Source organism: Sinocyclocheilus grahami, unplaced genomic scaffold (genome assembly GCF_001515645.1).
Source record: "Sinocyclocheilus grahami isolate Dianchi unplaced genomic scaffold, SAMN03320097.WGS_v1.1 scaffold1189.1, whole genome shotgun sequence".
Lineage (NCBI taxonomy): Eukaryota > Metazoa > Chordata > Actinopteri > Cypriniformes > Cyprinidae > Sinocyclocheilus > Sinocyclocheilus grahami.
The window spans coordinates 205995-223009 of record NW_015506368.1 but is presented as its reverse complement, the minus strand read 5'-3'; the positions used below and the strand labels follow the sequence as shown (position 1 = coordinate 223009).

At 34.9% G+C, this 17015-nt stretch overlaps 2 protein-coding genes across 2 annotated transcripts in view; one reads left to right on the top strand and one right to left on the bottom strand.

Moving 5' to 3' along the window:
* LOC107567800 (putative pre-mRNA-splicing factor ATP-dependent RNA helicase DHX32) overlaps window positions 1-11478 on the bottom strand; it is a 14546-nt gene extending 3068 nt beyond the window's left edge. Inside the window, exons 1-5 of the mRNA XM_016253566.1 lie at window positions 11076-11478; window positions 7879-8072; window positions 6283-6655; window positions 3941-4174; window positions 391-589 (exon numbers count right to left, since the gene is read on the bottom strand). Of these exons, the coding sequence (XP_016109052.1) occupies window positions 391-589; window positions 3941-4174; window positions 6283-6655; window positions 7879-8072; window positions 11076-11327 (1252 nt within the window). The 5' untranslated portion in view covers window positions 11328-11478. The remainder of the gene's footprint in view (window positions 1-390; window positions 590-3940; window positions 4175-6282; window positions 6656-7878; window positions 8073-11075) is intronic.
* Window positions 11479-14379: 2901 nt separating this feature from the next.
* The window catches only part of fank1 (fibronectin type III and ankyrin repeat domains 1), a 6232-nt gene continuing 3596 nt past the window's right edge, over window positions 14380-17015 (top strand). The window contains exons 1-6 of the mRNA XM_016253570.1: window positions 14380-14583; window positions 14991-15072; window positions 15841-15915; window positions 16028-16093; window positions 16392-16557; window positions 16635-16775. Coding sequence (XP_016109056.1) covers window positions 14391-14583; window positions 14991-15072; window positions 15841-15915; window positions 16028-16093; window positions 16392-16557; window positions 16635-16775 — 723 coding nt within the window. The 5' untranslated portion in view covers window positions 14380-14390. The remainder of the gene's footprint in view (window positions 14584-14990; window positions 15073-15840; window positions 15916-16027; window positions 16094-16391; window positions 16558-16634; window positions 16776-17015) is intronic.

The window sequence follows — 17015 nt, the reverse complement described above, 5'->3', positions numbered from 1 at the left end:
TATATATTTTTTTTTTTTTTTATAATTAATGCAATTAATAAAATCAACTATATATTTAAGATTTTTTTATTTTTTTAGTTTTTCACACATATTTATATAGTTACATTTTATTAATAATAAGTACATAACATACATAAGTTATTATTTAAAAATATAATATAACAATATTATATACAAAATATTTCATTTGTTTTTCATTTTAATGTCTCTATATAACCCATACATGACAAAAAAATTATTAAATGTTAAAATAAATTAATTTCATGTAATATAATATAGTAATAATAATAATAATAATAAATATCTATAAATAAGAAAAATGTAAAACACATGGCTATTAGTCATTGAAAATCAGTTGGCCACATTTTTCAGTCTGTGTTCAAGCATTACCTGTTAGCATTGCAGCGATGGTTAGCATCTCGCTAGCACAGTCAAACTCGCAGGACGCTAACAGAGCCTTCGCCATCTGCGGATCCAGAGGAAGCTCTGACATGATGATGCCCATCTCAGACAGGTTTCCATCATTGTCCAAAGCAGCGAGATAATCGAGCTCCTCCAACGCCTGCATGAGGCCCTCGGGATCTGGAAGAGGAAATCAAAGCAAAAAACATGCAAACGTGTCCTTCTGTGACTTATTAAATGTGTTTAATGAAACAAGTGTGGGCAGTTGTCTCTGGTATTTCTAAAAATAAATCATTTGATGTAGACGGGCGGTTCTCCATGTTTCCACACTGACTGAGCCCTTCTCTTCCTGTGTATTGTGTCTATTTGGTCACTAACGAATTTCTCTCTTTCTCCTCTGAGCTTCCCACCGTCCAAACAGTGACCAGAAACAACGAGTGTCAAGAGCTGTCAGTTCAGCAAATGCACACATGACCGAATGCCAGTCAGAAACCAGAAACCCATCCATACACCTTCAAAATAGCAACAATTACAGACTTTACAGACTAAACCTGCCGCGTTCATGAAGAATTCTAACTTTTAGGTGATCTATCAATGGTGTTTATTATGGAAGCTTAGATAAAAAAATAAAACTGAACAAAAAAAGATAATTCTGACTTTTTCCCTTTGCAATTCAGAACTGGAAGATATAAACTCAGAATTGTGAGATATATAAACTCAGAATCGCGAGATTTTGTGAGATAAAAACTCAAAATTGCGAGATATAAACTCAGAATTAGTGTTGTCAAAAGTAAAAAAAAAAAAAGAAAACGTTACGGTACCAGGTTTTTATATTAAACAGAATTGTGAGATTTGGTAAAATATAAACTCAGAATTGCGAGATATAAACTCAGAATTACGAGAAAAACTCAGAATAAACTCAGAATGGTGAGATATAAACTCAGAATTGAGAGGTATAAACTCAGAATTGCGAGATATAAACTCAGAATTATGAGATATAAACTCAGAATTACGAGATATAACCTCAGAATTACGAGATATCAACTCAGAATGGTGAAATATCAACTCAGAATTACGAGATATAACCTCAGAATTACGAGATATCAACTCAGAATGGTGAAATATCAACTCAGAATTACGAGATATAACCTCAGAATTACGAGATATCAACTCAGAATGGTGAAATATCAACTCAGAATTACGAGATATAACCTCAGAATTACGAGATATCAACTCAGAATGGTGAAATATCAACTCAGAATTACGAGATATAACCTCAGAATTACGAGATATCAACTCAGAATGGTGAAATATCAACTCAGAATTACGAGATATAAACTCAGAATGGCAAGATATAAACTCAGAATGGCGAGATATAAACTCAGAATGGAGAGGTATAAACTCAGAATCGCGAGATATAAACTCAGAATGGCAAGATATAAACTCAGAATGGCGAGATATAAACTCAGAATTGCGAGATATAAACTCAGAATTACGAGATATAAACTCAGAATTACGAGATATAAACTCAGAATTACGAGATATAAACTCAGAATTACGAGATATAAACTCAGAATTACGAGATATAAACTCAGAATTACGAGATATAAACTCAGAATTACGAGATATAAACTCAGAATTACGAGATATAAACTCAGAATTACGAGATATAAACTCAGAATTACGAGATATAAACTCAGAATTACGAGATATAAACTCAGAATTACGAGATATAAACTCAGAATTACGAGATATAAACTCAGAATTACGAGATATAAACTCAGAATTACGAGATATAAACTCAGAATTACGAGATATAAACTCAGAATTACGAGATATAAACTCAGAATTACGAGATATAAACTCAGAATTACGAGATATAAACTCAGAATTACGAGATATAAACTCAGAATTACGAGATATAAACTCAGAATTACGAGATATAAACTCAGAATTACGAGATATAAACTCAGAATTACGAGATATAAACTCAGAATTACGAGATATAAACTCAGAATTACGAGATATAAACTCAGAATTACGAGATATAAACTCAGAATTACGAGATATAAACTCAGAATTACGAGATATAAACTCAGAATTACGAGATATAAACTCAGAATTACGAGATATAAACTCAGAATTACGAGATATAAACTCAGAATTACGAGATATAAACTCAGAATTACGAGATATAAACTCAGAATTACGAGATATAAACTCAGAATTACGAGATATAAACTCAGAATTACGAGATATAAACTCAGAATTACGAGATATAAACTCAGAATTACGAGATATAAACTCAGAATTACGAGATATAAACTCAGAATTACGAGATATAAACTCAGAATTACGAGATATAAACTCAGAATTACGAGATATAAACTCAGAATTACGAGATATAAACTCAGAATTACGAGATATAAACTCAGAATTACGAGATATAAACTCAGAATTACGAGATATAAACTCAGAATTACGAGATATAAACTCAGAATCGCGAGATATAAACTCAGAATTGCGAGATATAAACTCAGAATCACGAGGTATAAACTCAGAATTGCGAGATATAAACTCAGAATTGCAAGATTTTGTAAGATATAAACTCAGAATAGCGAGATACAAATTCAGTTTTGCAAGTTTATAAACTCAGTCCAAATTATGTCGAACTGTAAGATAAACTCACAATTACAAGAAAAAAGTCACATTTGTGAGATACATTTTTTTTTTAATTCTGTGGCGAAAACAAAAATCAGAATTGCAAGATATAAACTTAGAATTCTTAGTTTACTTAAAACAAAATAGAGTTAAAATTTCTGGTAATGGTTTTCAAGTCCATTAATAACCACGCTCCATCTTATCTTGCAGACCTCCTTGTAAGACATGTTCCCTCTAGATCACTTAGATCCAGTGATCTGGCACTCTTAACAGTGTCTAGAACTAGATCTAAGCACAAGGGGGATCGTGTGTTCGCGGCGGTCGGTCCAAATCTGTGGAATAAGTTGCCACTAGCTATTAGAACGGCACCGACTCTGGCTATTTTTTACTCTCTATGGCATTTTAAAATGGGTGGTGCTTTATGATTGTATTAGTTTTAACGTTATTTATTATTATCATGGTGATGTATTATCTTCTGTGTTCATCTTGTAAAGCACTTTGGATAACCAAGTTGTATTTATACAGTGCTATATAAAGAAAGAAAGAAAGAAAGAAAGAAAGAAAGAAAGAAAGAAAGAAAGAAAGAAAGAAAGAAAGAAAGAAAGAAAGAAAGAAAGAAAGAAAGAAAGAAAGAAAGAAAGAAAGAAAGAAAGAAAGAAAGAAAGAAAGAAAGAAAGAAAGAAAGACAAGATTTGTTTTTTAAAAAGCCTTTTTCCAAAAGGTACATCTGGAAAAAGGGGGGGTCAATATTCAGGCCAATACGGTAATTATGTTTGGACTGCTCAAATACATTTGCAAAACGGTGAACTTTTGATTCGAAAAGCTACAAAACCAACAACGAACGCAGTAAAGAAAAGCAGGTTTCCAGCACACTCACTAATCTCTTTTCTACTCCAGTATCGATGACAAAAGTAACGGTGTCCACCGACCAGAACAGATCCTCTGATTGGCTACAGGAAACGAAGACCCGCCTACTCGTCTGTGGACTTTCTGCGATTGGTGGACACATTCTGGAGTATCCAGGACACAGGGGGACCGCGAGCAGCTCTCCCAGAGATGCACTCATCCTGGACGCTTCTTTAGTGAGAATATTACAGGCACAGAGCACCTCCTGAAACACACACACACTTTTGTTTCACCACCGGAGAGAAAGTTGTTTAGTGCACTTCTCGCAGACTTTTGATTTTGCATTTGTGAATTCGAAAGTGCAGAAAAAATACAAGAGATTAATTTTGCAGTGCAGACTGCAGCTTCAGTGATTGTAACAGGATTTTTCCGCAAAATAACTGTTTTGTTTTTCATGCTACAAAGGGTCTTGATTTTTTTAATCTGTACAAAGCAACAAACAAATCCATAAACAGCTGTTAGCTTGTTTTGTCTGTCAAAATATGACTGCTTTTATATTGCTTTTCCCCCACAAAATTATTAGAATATCAAGAGCAATAATCAACAGTAATTTTGTTATGATATAGCAGCTTCACCATCGAATGAGTTACTGTTTTTTAATTTATAGGCTATTTACTGTACATTATGCAATTTTTGCACAAATACATGTACATGAACAACATTAAACAGTCTGTGTAAATATACACGCTCCATGTCAGATGCAGCTTCTGTTTCATATTGTGATTGATTGAAGTAACTAGTTAAATCTAAGTATTTGGCATTAATGTGATTTTACAGGGCAGAGTGTCAGTAAGAGTGGACGTATTCATTCAGACACTGCTGACCGTGCTGAACACAACAATGTCATTGTCATCATGGAGAACATTGTGTTAGTGCTGCTCACTACAGCAAGCATCACTATTGCTACTGCTAAAAGTTACGATTATTTGGACAACCTCCAACCCCATTTTCTGTGCACAACTAGTTCCCTTGTTGGTGTGCTGTTAGAAAATGTACTTGAAGATGGGACTCATATTTACACACAGAATATCACAGACACATCTAACTGTGAACAGTAGTGACAGTAAAAACATTTATAATGTACAAAAGATTGCTATTTCAAATAAACGCTGTTCCACTGAACTCTCTATTAATAAAAAAACATATCACAGTAAGTTTCAACAAAAACATGTAGCAGCAAAATTGTTTTCAACATTGATAATAATCAGAAATGTTTCTTAAGCAGCAAATCAGCATATTAGAATGATTTCTGAAGCATCATGTGACACTGAAGACTGGAGTAATGATGCTGAATATTTTGCATCACTGGAATTAATTACATTTTACACTATATTCAAATAGAATACAGCTGATTTCAACTGCAAAATTATTTCACAATATTACTATTTTTATTGTATTTTTGCTCAAATAAATGCAGCAGTGGCTGAGGCTTTTTTCAAACACAAAAACGTTTGAACATTAGTGTACCAATTAACACAAATGCTCTTACCTATTTGATCAGTGATCTGGATGCACTCACTCACGCATTCATTCATTCATTCACGCATTCATTCATTCACTCACGCATTAATTCACGCATTCAATCACTCACGCATTCACGCATTAATTCACGCATTCATTCATTCACTCACGTATTAATTCACGCATTCATTCATTCATTCACTCACGCATTAATTCACGCATTCATTCATTCACTCACGCATTCATTCATTCATTCACTCACACATTCATTCATTCACTCACGCATTCATTCACGCATTCACTCTTTCATTCACTCACGCATTCATTCACGCATTCATTCATTCATTCACTCACACATTAATTCACTCATTCATTCACTCACGCATTAATTCACGCATTCACTTATTCATTCACTCACATATTCATTCACGCATTCATTCACGCATTCACTCATTCACTCACGCATTCATTCACTCATTCATTCACTCACGCATTAATTCACGCATTCACTCATTCATTCACTCACACATTCATTCATTCATTCACGCATTCATTCACTCACACATTCATTCATGCATTAATTCACGCATTCATTCATTCACTCACGCATTCATTCACGCATTCACTCATTCATTCACTCACGCATTCATTCACGCAGTCACACATTCATTCATACATTCATTCATTAAATATTCACTTTTAGTGTCAATACTCAACTCTCCAACTCTTGGATCATTCCAGGTTAACGCTGGTTAATTGTCCAGATAATTTATGCTTGCATTATTGCTACAATAAATTGCAATGCATAAAAGTTCACGAGCTGTTCTAATCCACTAATGCACTTCATCTCACCTGCTCTGAAGCTAGAAACACAGCTACGTCTCCTGGCTCTCTGGACCGATGGACCTCCAGCGCGAGTCTCAGAGCCGAATAGAAGCTTTCAGCGCTGCTGCTGTTGCTGTGGATCACTTCCCCAGCGCACGGGGCGTCCAGGTGCAGGCGTGAGACGTTCCCGTAGTGTATGAGGAGCGTGTCAGAAGCAGGCGGGGCGGACAGCACCACCACCCTGAGCTCGGGCCGCTGGAGAAGCACCTCTCTCAGCAGACTCAGCAGAACATCTGTGCTCACGGTCCTCTCGTGGGCCTGGTCTATCACCACCACCCCATAATGCTCCAGCATGGGGTCTGACATCATCTCCCGCAGCAGGACGTCATCAGTGCAGTACCTGCAACCAGAATGTCGTTTTGGTTTTGACATTTATATACAGATGTAGAAAGATGCACATACATACAAAAACTTGAACTCTACAATGTATTATTGGTGACCTATTCAACAAAACCACATGAAAAAAAACAGATGCATCAAAATAAAATAAATTAAAAAATTAAATTAAATGAGTTTAAAATATATTTTTCTTTTTTACATTTTTAAATATGTTTTGACAAGACATGTTTCTATAATAAAATAAAATAAGACAATTAATTAGACAGATGTCTCTATAAAATACATTCAAATATGGATTTTTCTTTTCTTTTGTTTTTATTTATATGTTAATAGACATTTGACTAGACATATTTCTATAATAAAACATTTAATTAGACATTTCTTTATAAAAGAACATATGGATTTTCTTTACCTTTTATTATGCTTTTTTATTGATATGTTTTAGACATTTGACAAGACATATTTCTATTATAAAATAAGACATATTTGATTAGACATTTCCTTATGAAATAAAATAAAATATAGATTTACAGATTTCTTATGTTCTTGTTTTTTATCAGCATGTTTTAGCCATTTGATTAGACATTTCATTTATAAAATAAAATAGGATTTTTATTTATTTTATCATGTTCTTTATTGATATGTTTTAGACATATTTGACTAGAAATATTTCTATAATAACCAAATAAATCATTTGATTAGACATGTCTTTATAAAATAAAATAAAACTAAAAGGATGATTTTTTTTTGTCTGACAGGTTAATCATCAAGTACAATCACTTAGAAAGTAATAGTAAACTTCTCAATAAATTACAGGATTTAAGGTATCAATGAATATTGCTGAATATTATATTTTATTTTAAAATATAATATCATTCAAAACACTATTATTTGGTAAAATCCCCCCCAAAAACACACACATTCTGGCAGAGATTATTCAGCAGTGCTTCGACACTGGTGGACATGCCCCTATCCTCAACACCAAAGCAAGAGACAGATAAATGCCTCCCTGACCTCCACTGAGCCCGTTTATAATAAAGCAAAAAGACCTCAAGTATTTCAAACATTTCAGAAGACGGCACATTCTTCTCATACTTTAGCTGGACAAACCAAAGCACAAAACTAAAATAAATATCACCAACTTGAAAACTTTTGGTGATAGTGAGCATTTCAGTGGGGTTTTCACACTTTTGAGGGCTGCATGCATGCGAGTTTCACACAGACCTGAGAATAGTATCATTGGAGCAGCACGTCTCCAGCGGGATGCTGTATCCAATCTCGTGGCCGATGTTTACGTCCATCTCGTCTGCAACACGGAGGGCCAAATCGACAGCCTGCCGTCTCTGGATCTGACTGCACACCACCACACCGTGCTGGTACTGCGCAGACAGACAGAACTCTGCACACCACTGAGGGATCTGAAGACGTGAACACATACTATCAGCACCTGGATGCATTCGATTACATTACAGAAGCCTTCAGAAAAAAAAAAATCAAATGAGACAATTTCAGTATCCTGTGGATGGCTTTCACAATCAGACCTGTCCTTGACTTGTTAAACAGCTGCAGGTTTAGACCTTCAGCCTGAGCAGTCTGGGGAAATCTCAACAGCATCTGTTGGACAGGCAGGTCGGGTGAACTGAACAGATGCAAGCTTCCTATTTCCACTTAACACACAATGCACACGCATCCGCACAATATGCAAAATTTGACTTAATGCCAAATTGACACTGATCTGTAACCTTTCAGATGATAAAACATGAAAAAAAAAATCACATCACTTTTTATTTATTTATTTTTTTTATTCTTATTTTACTCTATTTTTTTGGGGGGGTGGATCTGTTTTTTTAATTTAAATAAGACATATTTGATTAGATAATCAACAAGACAATCAACTTTATATTATAAATATATATATATGTATATTCGATCAGCAGTTGAACATGGGTCAGTCGGTATATATATTAATAAATAAAATGTAAAATAATTTATATTTCATTATTAAATATGTCTAGTCAAATATATCTAAAACATTTTTTAAAAAGAAAAAGAATATAAGGAAATGTGTCTAATCAATTGTTTAGCCAATTTAATGTCTAGTCAAATATGTCTAAAAACTTTAATGAAAGCATAAAAGAAAAAAAAAATCTATATATTATTTTAAAATAAAATGTCTGATCAAATGTCTAATTTTAATTTGATTTCATTTAATAAAAAATGTCTAATCAAATATGTCTTATTTTAAAATCCATCAAAAATATAAAAATAGAGCAAAATAAGAATAAAATAAAATAATAATAAGAAAAATTGATGGGATTTTTTCATGTGTTTTATTATCTGAAAGTAAAGTACAGATCAGTTCTTAATAAGTATTACTTGTTTTCCAGTATCCTGACATTCTTGAATTGCAAAATTAGGTATCAAGATATTATTTTAAGATATTTATATATTGAGAAGAAAAATATTTTGATCTGTTCTGTCGGCAGATTTTTGTCACTTGTTTACCCTACACTACCAGTCAACATTTGGAATAACTATTATGACTTTTAAAATGTTTTTGAAAGTAGTCTCATGCTCGCCAAGGCTGCATTTATTTGATCAAAATACAGAATTTTTTTTTATGAAATATTATTACAAGCTTTTCTATATGAATATTTTGTACGATGTCATTTATTCCTGTCATGCAACTCCATGACCCTTCATTCCAAACTTGGTGTAAAACTAAATAAATGTATTATTTCTTATTTTCTAAAAGCATTTTCTTTTCTTTTACAATGGCTAAACTCAAATGATATACAAATGAAAGCAGAGACTGAACACACCATCATCAGCTGAATGCACACTATTTGTTCACAGGATTCAACACAATGGCTGCAGCTGACTCACGGCAAACAGTCTTTCATGATACAGAACTGATGAGCTCACTTTAAATGACTAGAAAAGTATATTTGCACAGATTTAAGACTTCATGATCAGGCCACATGACTACAAAACTGCAGCGCTGAAACTCATATCATGTACAGGCACTGGCAAAACTGTTTAATCTATTATTATGTTCAATTTCTAGAACGTATGGAATCTGAATTGAATTAGATGTTGAATGGAGGAATTTACTGACTAATTAAATACAACTGAGTCTAATACAAGCTTGGCAACAAGACATGAATAATAATTATATCATTAATATGGGTTCATTACGGCTAATTATTCCAAGATGTGTACACTGTAAAAAATAAGTGTAATTTTAACTGTAAAATGTTGTAAAAACGCTACGGGAAAAAACTGTTAATAGGTTAACAGTAAGTTCCCGTACTATATACAGGGAAAAACTGTAAAATTTCTAACCAGACATTTCATGTACTTTTACAGTAAAATGCTGTTAATTTGACAGTTTTTAGAAGTAAAAATAACAAATCAATGTATTATTTACAGTCAAAAACTGTAAACTGATATTCCCAGAATTCCCTGCATGACACTCCACATTTGAAAGTATTTTGTTTAAATAATCAAGTTTTTAAAAAAAGTTTATGTTATTAGTTATGTATATTTGGGCTTTATGTTACATCTTCTGTTGTTTAATGAAAGTTGAACGCATTATTTAAGTATCATGTGTTTTGTGTTTGCATGAATGACTCTGTGCACCTTCTATATATCAGTATATACTTCTGCTCGTGGCGAAGCTGCTTGTGATGAGCTTTGATTCTTCATGTGGCTTTCTCTTTTACCACCTGCATTATTATGGTGGTTGTCAGTATGTTAAAGGTACAAAACAGATTTTAATAGCAGAGTGCATTGTTGAATTTACTGGTTTACATTCAAAATTTCTTGTTTGTAAATTACAGTTTTATACTGTAAAATTTAAAAACCACAGGTGCCAAAATTATTTTGTAAAAACTACAGAATTTTTTTTACAGTGTAGACCAGGCCTCTATCGCAATTAATTAGGCATAAACACACGATTATCCAGACTTTAATTTGCACAAAGCGACACTAATAAAACAATACAACAACTACCAACAATATACAACTGTGACAGGCCTCAGTTTTGCTCAATAGCATATTGATCTCCATAGCAATGAGGAGCTTATCAATTAAAAGCAAAGCTAAAAGATCAAGCTCTCAAACTCTGCAGTGTTCATGGCAGCTTATGTTTCTCCAGGCTATTTTTAGTGCTTCTCAAACATTATTTAGAGTGCTGAAGTTAAAACAGACGCTATATTTACACACTTTCTTAAGATTCTCCTCAAATCTGAGGTGTCTCGTCTTTTTGCATTTCAACACCAGGCAAATCACTGGCATATTCCAGATGTACATAGCTTGAACCTATTAAACAGTTTAGACATCTGTCTGGCATCTTACCAACAGCAGCAAAAAGTGGTAGAAACTTGATAAATAAGCATGCACACATCTCATAAACTCACCTGTGTGCTTTTGCCAGTCTTTGCTGTGCCTGAGACTATAAGAATCGGATGGTTTTCCAGCAAAGTCATGAATTCATGTCTGTATCTCCAAACAGGCAGAGTTTTCCTCTCCTGCAGGAGTCTGTAGTATCTGGAGGAATGTGGCAGTCCATCAAACTGGTTGAGCTCCAGATCATCTCCAAACTCAAACAGATCATCAGATTCCTCCTCTCTCTTGAGCTCTCCTTCTGAGAGCTCGCTGTTTGCAGCCATAATGAGCAGCTGCGCGCGTGAGGTTATTGTAATAAGTTCATAAACCGAGCAAAACACCCTTAAAACCTCCGTGAAGCTGGATATGCGTGCGTGTGTGCTGGAAATCCCACGATACTGAGAAGAACAGCTGCATGCTCTCTTGTGCGCATGACGCGCCCGTTTAATCCATAGACATAATACATACTTTATTATGAGTATGGGTTAATCCAGTTAATTCATCGGGCTGCGCGTGAGCACATATACAAAACAAAACAGAGCTAAAATTCCAACATCATCATATTTTAATGTGATAACATGCCCAGCAAATACAGTTGATATGTATTTAACTGTTTATTAATAAGGATGGAGATATTCGTGTTTTTTGTTTTTTTTTAAGTAACTTTACTATTAAGTAAAGATCGTGTTCCATGAAGATATCTGGTAAATGTCCTACCGTAAATATATCAAAACTAATTTTTGATTAGTAATATGCATTGCTAAGAACCCTCAGATTCCGGATTTTCAAAAAAAATTGTATGTCGGCCAAATACTGTCCAATCCTAACAAACCACACATCAATGGAAAGCTTATTTATTCAGCTTTCAGATGATGCATAAATCTCAGGCTCCCAAAAAAATGGACAGTTATGACATTCGACACACTTCACATGTCATGACAGCCGTTGCTATAGCAACAATAGCGATTCATCCCATCAAATCATTACTTCTTCAGCTGGATCGATTTATTTGTTGATTTCAGAGTTCATATTGTAAATGGACCCTGCAGGTAATACGCATCTGACCCTATATTTACTATAGGTATTTCATTTGTAGTTTAATAATCTGTAGGTGTTTATTATATAGATGTGTTTATAACACCTTAAACGGAATAATCATAAAACATTGTCCCAGTCATTCTGGTATTGTTGGTGTCGGCTAGTGGTGAGTGCTGAGGGCTGATGTGTCCAGCAGGTGAGCGGCAGAGCTCCGGGGGGTTGGCGGTAGGACAGGTGAGTCATCACAGCATTGAGCTCACCTGGACACGGGAGAACGACACGAACTGGACCGACGCGCCGAGAAACTGGACCTGCTTCATCTTGGAACAGAAGAACGACATAAAACACACATATAAAGAGATACATAAGTGAATTATGCGACTTAGCAAACTATACCCATTATTTAACAGGAGATGTGAATAATATCCTCCTTATTTTGCAACGCGAAAGTAAGCTAGCTATTTTTATTATTATTATTATTTTGTGAATCACTTCCGATTCATTAGCCGCATAATCGGAATAATAGGCTAACTGAAAGTGCAGTAAACGGTCAAACAGTGTGAGCTACAAATCCGTGTGTTTTTTATTATGATAATAAATGAAAATAAAGTGAATGATGCCGGAAAATCCGTGTACCATTCTCGTTTTTTGATTTAATATTGAAAGTAGAAAAATGTGAAAACTGAACCTTTTTCGTTTTTTTTTGTTTTTTTCCAAAAAAACGAAAAACGAGAATTCATTTCCTTCATGGGTGGAAAAAATAATAAACAGTTTGAATATTTGACTTCTACATGTGGGCGGGAATTAAACGCCCCTTTCTGCTGATTGGTCAGCCGAAGATCAAACCGTGCCGTCATCAGTTCTTCTGCAGTATCATGCAACAGAATAATAGTCCTCCACTGCTGCAGTTATACGGATTAATAACCCATTTGATCAATTTCATATTTTTCTCATCAAACAGACTAATGAATAGCTCGACACAACTCGCATCCGGGCAGAGTCTAGACAGGTATTTCTTCTGTGTAGACCAGTGGTTCTTAAAGTGATAGGGGGTCCGAGAAATAATTTGCTATAGCCTAAAGTATTTCCAGACTGTAAAGTCGCTTTTTTTTATCATGATACATAGGCCTACTGTACTTTATTCCAAAGTGACTTATATGATGCATTTAACGTCAAATAATCTAAATGAAGCCTTTTAAAAGACGAGTATTCCCTGTGGTTCATGTTAGTGGCATGCGCCAGAAAGATGCTCAAGGAGACCGAGACCCGCTAAAGCAGCGCATTCTGTTGTTCTCTTTATTTTTCAAAGGCATGACATTTTGTAGCTATTTTGAGCGTAACGTTACACAATTAAAATATACATTTTACCATAGGACTATAAATGACAGAGTATTAAGTTATTTCCCCTCGATGGGGAAAAAAATCCAAGTGAACTTCAATCAGTACTCAATATTAATTTAAACTGCTTTATTTCCTGTGCACTTCTGCGCTTGACTGTGGTCGCGTCTGTCTGCTTATTGAGTTTATTTAACCCATCGCAATTTTTTGGATACTGATAACTCTAACAGTAGGCTTAATATCTGCTGTTCTCCGGTTGTCAGTCAGAATGACAGTTCTTGCGTGAACATAGGCCTATATATACCCAAGCCAATTTATTATTCTTTCCTTTTTGTCTTAGTGTTTAAAATATTTATTGCTTAATTAATTAAACAAACATACTTACTGGGTGAGCAGGCTAGGCTATGACAGCTGTCATATTATACCCTGCCATGCCCAGCTGATGCAAAGAATATAATTATCTACACAGAAGAAAGCCCTGTCTAGACTCTGCCCTGGTATGAGTTGTGTCGAGCTATTCGTTAGCCTGTTTGTTTGATGAAAAAAGATTAAATGTAGTTGCAATAAATGCGTTAAGAATCCGTACAACTGCAGCAGTGGAGGACTATTATTCTGTTGCATGATACTGCAGAAGAACTGATGACGGCCCGGTTTGATCTTCGGCTGACCAATCAGCAGAAAGGGGCGTTTAATTCCCGCCCACATGTAGAAATCAAATATTCAAGCTGTTTATTCATTTTTCCACCCATGAACGAAAAACGAACATTTAAGCTGAATTTTCGTTTTTTTGGATGAGCCGTTTTCTCATTTTTCTACTTTCAATATTAAATCAAAAAATGAATGATCGAATGATACACGGATTCCGGAAGCCGCGAACATTCAAGTCACAAATGGACCCGCGCTTATGTTAAAAATAAGGTGGATAGAAGACTTATAATGCATATTTCGTCTCCTAAAAGAATAACATGTAGATGTTAAACAGTTCTTGGTTAGTTGTGAAAATCTGGCTGTATTTTCTGGATGTTTATGGCCTGTTTAGAGGGTACAACACACGGTTCACGGTGGAGAATCTAGAACCGAAGACCACCTACACGTTCAGACTGAAGGTCACGTGGCCGTCTGGTCAGCAGTGCTATTACCCATCAGTCTCTGCTTCTACAGAAAGTAAGGACACAACATGACACACAGACAAAACTCGACTTCAACACATTCAGTTAGTTACTGTATGATATTTTATTTTATGAGAATCAAATTATTTGTGCTGCACGCAGTTTGTTGTGAAGTACAGATTTTTTTCTGTTAGAAATACAGTGTAAATAAATGCTTAATGAGTGCAAATGTAATATTAAAATAAACATTATGGTAATGCAGTTTGAAAGTCAGTGGGGGGTGGGGGGCAGCCCTGCATACAGTCTCTCTTTGTATAGTTTAGGTACAAAATTGTCCTGAAAGGGAACTAAATCTGACAAGCCTTCTTTAGGGACATTTGCAGACTCCCTCAGTTGGAAAATAAATGTAATTAAATGTAACTAAATCTAATAAAGGTGTGTGTGTGTGTGTGTGTTCCTCAGAGGAGCCTCTGAACGGGAGGAATCTTCACAACGCAGTCCTCAGGAGTGATGAGCTGGAGCTCTGTCGAGTGCTGCAGTCCATGTGAGATTCATTCAGACTTCATTCAACATTTACATCAATTTAGTTAAAGAGTTAGTGTTTTTTCATTCAAAAAACATTAATTTACTGTATGCATTTGGCAGATACTTTTATCCCAAAGGACTTCTAGTGAAGCCCCCCAAGATATTTCTGGTGCTTTTGCTGTAGTGACAAAGCTTTTTTTTTTTTGGCAATTTACTAAAATTAATTAAATGTTAACATTTTTCTTTACATTTGAATAATTATGATCACAACATGCCTTAATCGTGTTCATCGTTTCTGCTTGAATACAAACTGCATGATTTGTATTATCGTATAACTGTACATTTCTGCCATATGGACATTACTTTGACAGTCACCTTTGATAACAAATGACTCTTAACTGTAATGTAGAAACATGAATCTCCTGCAGAGCCTCTTTGAAAAGATATCTTGAAAAGCATTATACAAATAAATGTGAATAAATATTTAAATCATCAGGGTTCACACCAGTATTATTTTAATACCAATGAGATACAACTATACTTTTAATTATTTTTAAATGTTTTTCCTTTTTATGTTGTTCATTTTCATTTTAGTTAAAGTTTTAGCGATTTTGATTATTTGATTAGTCATTTTTATTAGTAGTATTTTTAATCTCTATCTCTCTCTCTCTCTCTATATATATACTGTATATATATATATAAATGTATTTATTTTCAGTTTTAGCTATTTTAGGACATTAAGTTAAACCAAATAGAAATGAAAATGTTATTTGATGTGTTCTGTTAGAAAAGTCACAGTGGATGTTCCTGACAAGTTGGACTTTACTCCTCTGATGGTGGCGGTGATGAAGGGCTTTACTAGGTATCTATCTATCTATCTATCTATCTATCTATCTATCTATCTATCATCTGTCTGTGTCTGTCCATCTGTCTACCTGTCTGTCTGCCTATCTAGCATGTGTTTTGCCTTCTAGTGGAGTTCAGATTTTGGTCCGTCATGGTGCAGATGTCAACAAAAAAACCAACAGTGGCAAAGACAGGTTAGCTTTTCTTCCAGTGCTACCAGCTCTCTTATGGAACTCTTGTGATATGATCCAGGGACATTTTCATCAACTAATGCTAAAGAAAAAAAAATTAATTTGTAATAACATTTGTTTAGTTTATCTTAAGGTACTAAAATAACTCAACCTGAAACTAAAATAACAAAAAACTGTATAGACAGTATTTTAAAAGAACAAAACTAGGGTAATAAAGACTAATAAAACTACATAGTATATCAGTGATACTACATTAACACTGGTGTGCACCTGTTGTGTGTGTGTGTGTGTGGTGAATCAGCCTGATGCTGGCATGTTTCCACGGGCACCTGGATGTGGTGCAGTTCCTGCGCAGCTGCGGGGCGTCCTGGAGCTCTCGGGACGGATCGGGCTCCTGCGCTCTGCACTGGGCCGCAGCTGGAGGACACCTACCTGTCCTGCACCACCTCATGCAGGACGGGTGTGAGGTCAGAGGATGATGAACATCAGTGTTTGATTTTAGGTGTACCTGATTTACACCTCATAATGTTCTCCTGTGTCTCAGGTCGATGTGCGGGACGACGCCTCCTGGACGCCCCTCATGATCGTATCGGTTATGACCGGAGACACAGCTGTAGCTTCACTGTTAATCACAGCTGGTGCTGATGTTAATGTACAGGACAGAGACGGGAAAACACCACTGATGGTAAGAACTCAAACTGTGCTGTAACATCTCAGCATGTAATAAACCAATAAATGAGCAGGGGAGGTCAGGACTGACTAGTCAAGCAGACTTGACTTGACTAGTTGTCAAGCTTTTTACTGAAGTGCATATTTGTCACTCTAGGTTTATTCTTGTGTACTGTGTTGGCATTATATATATATATATATATATATATATATATATATATATATATAACACACACCATTATCGCCCAGAAAGAAA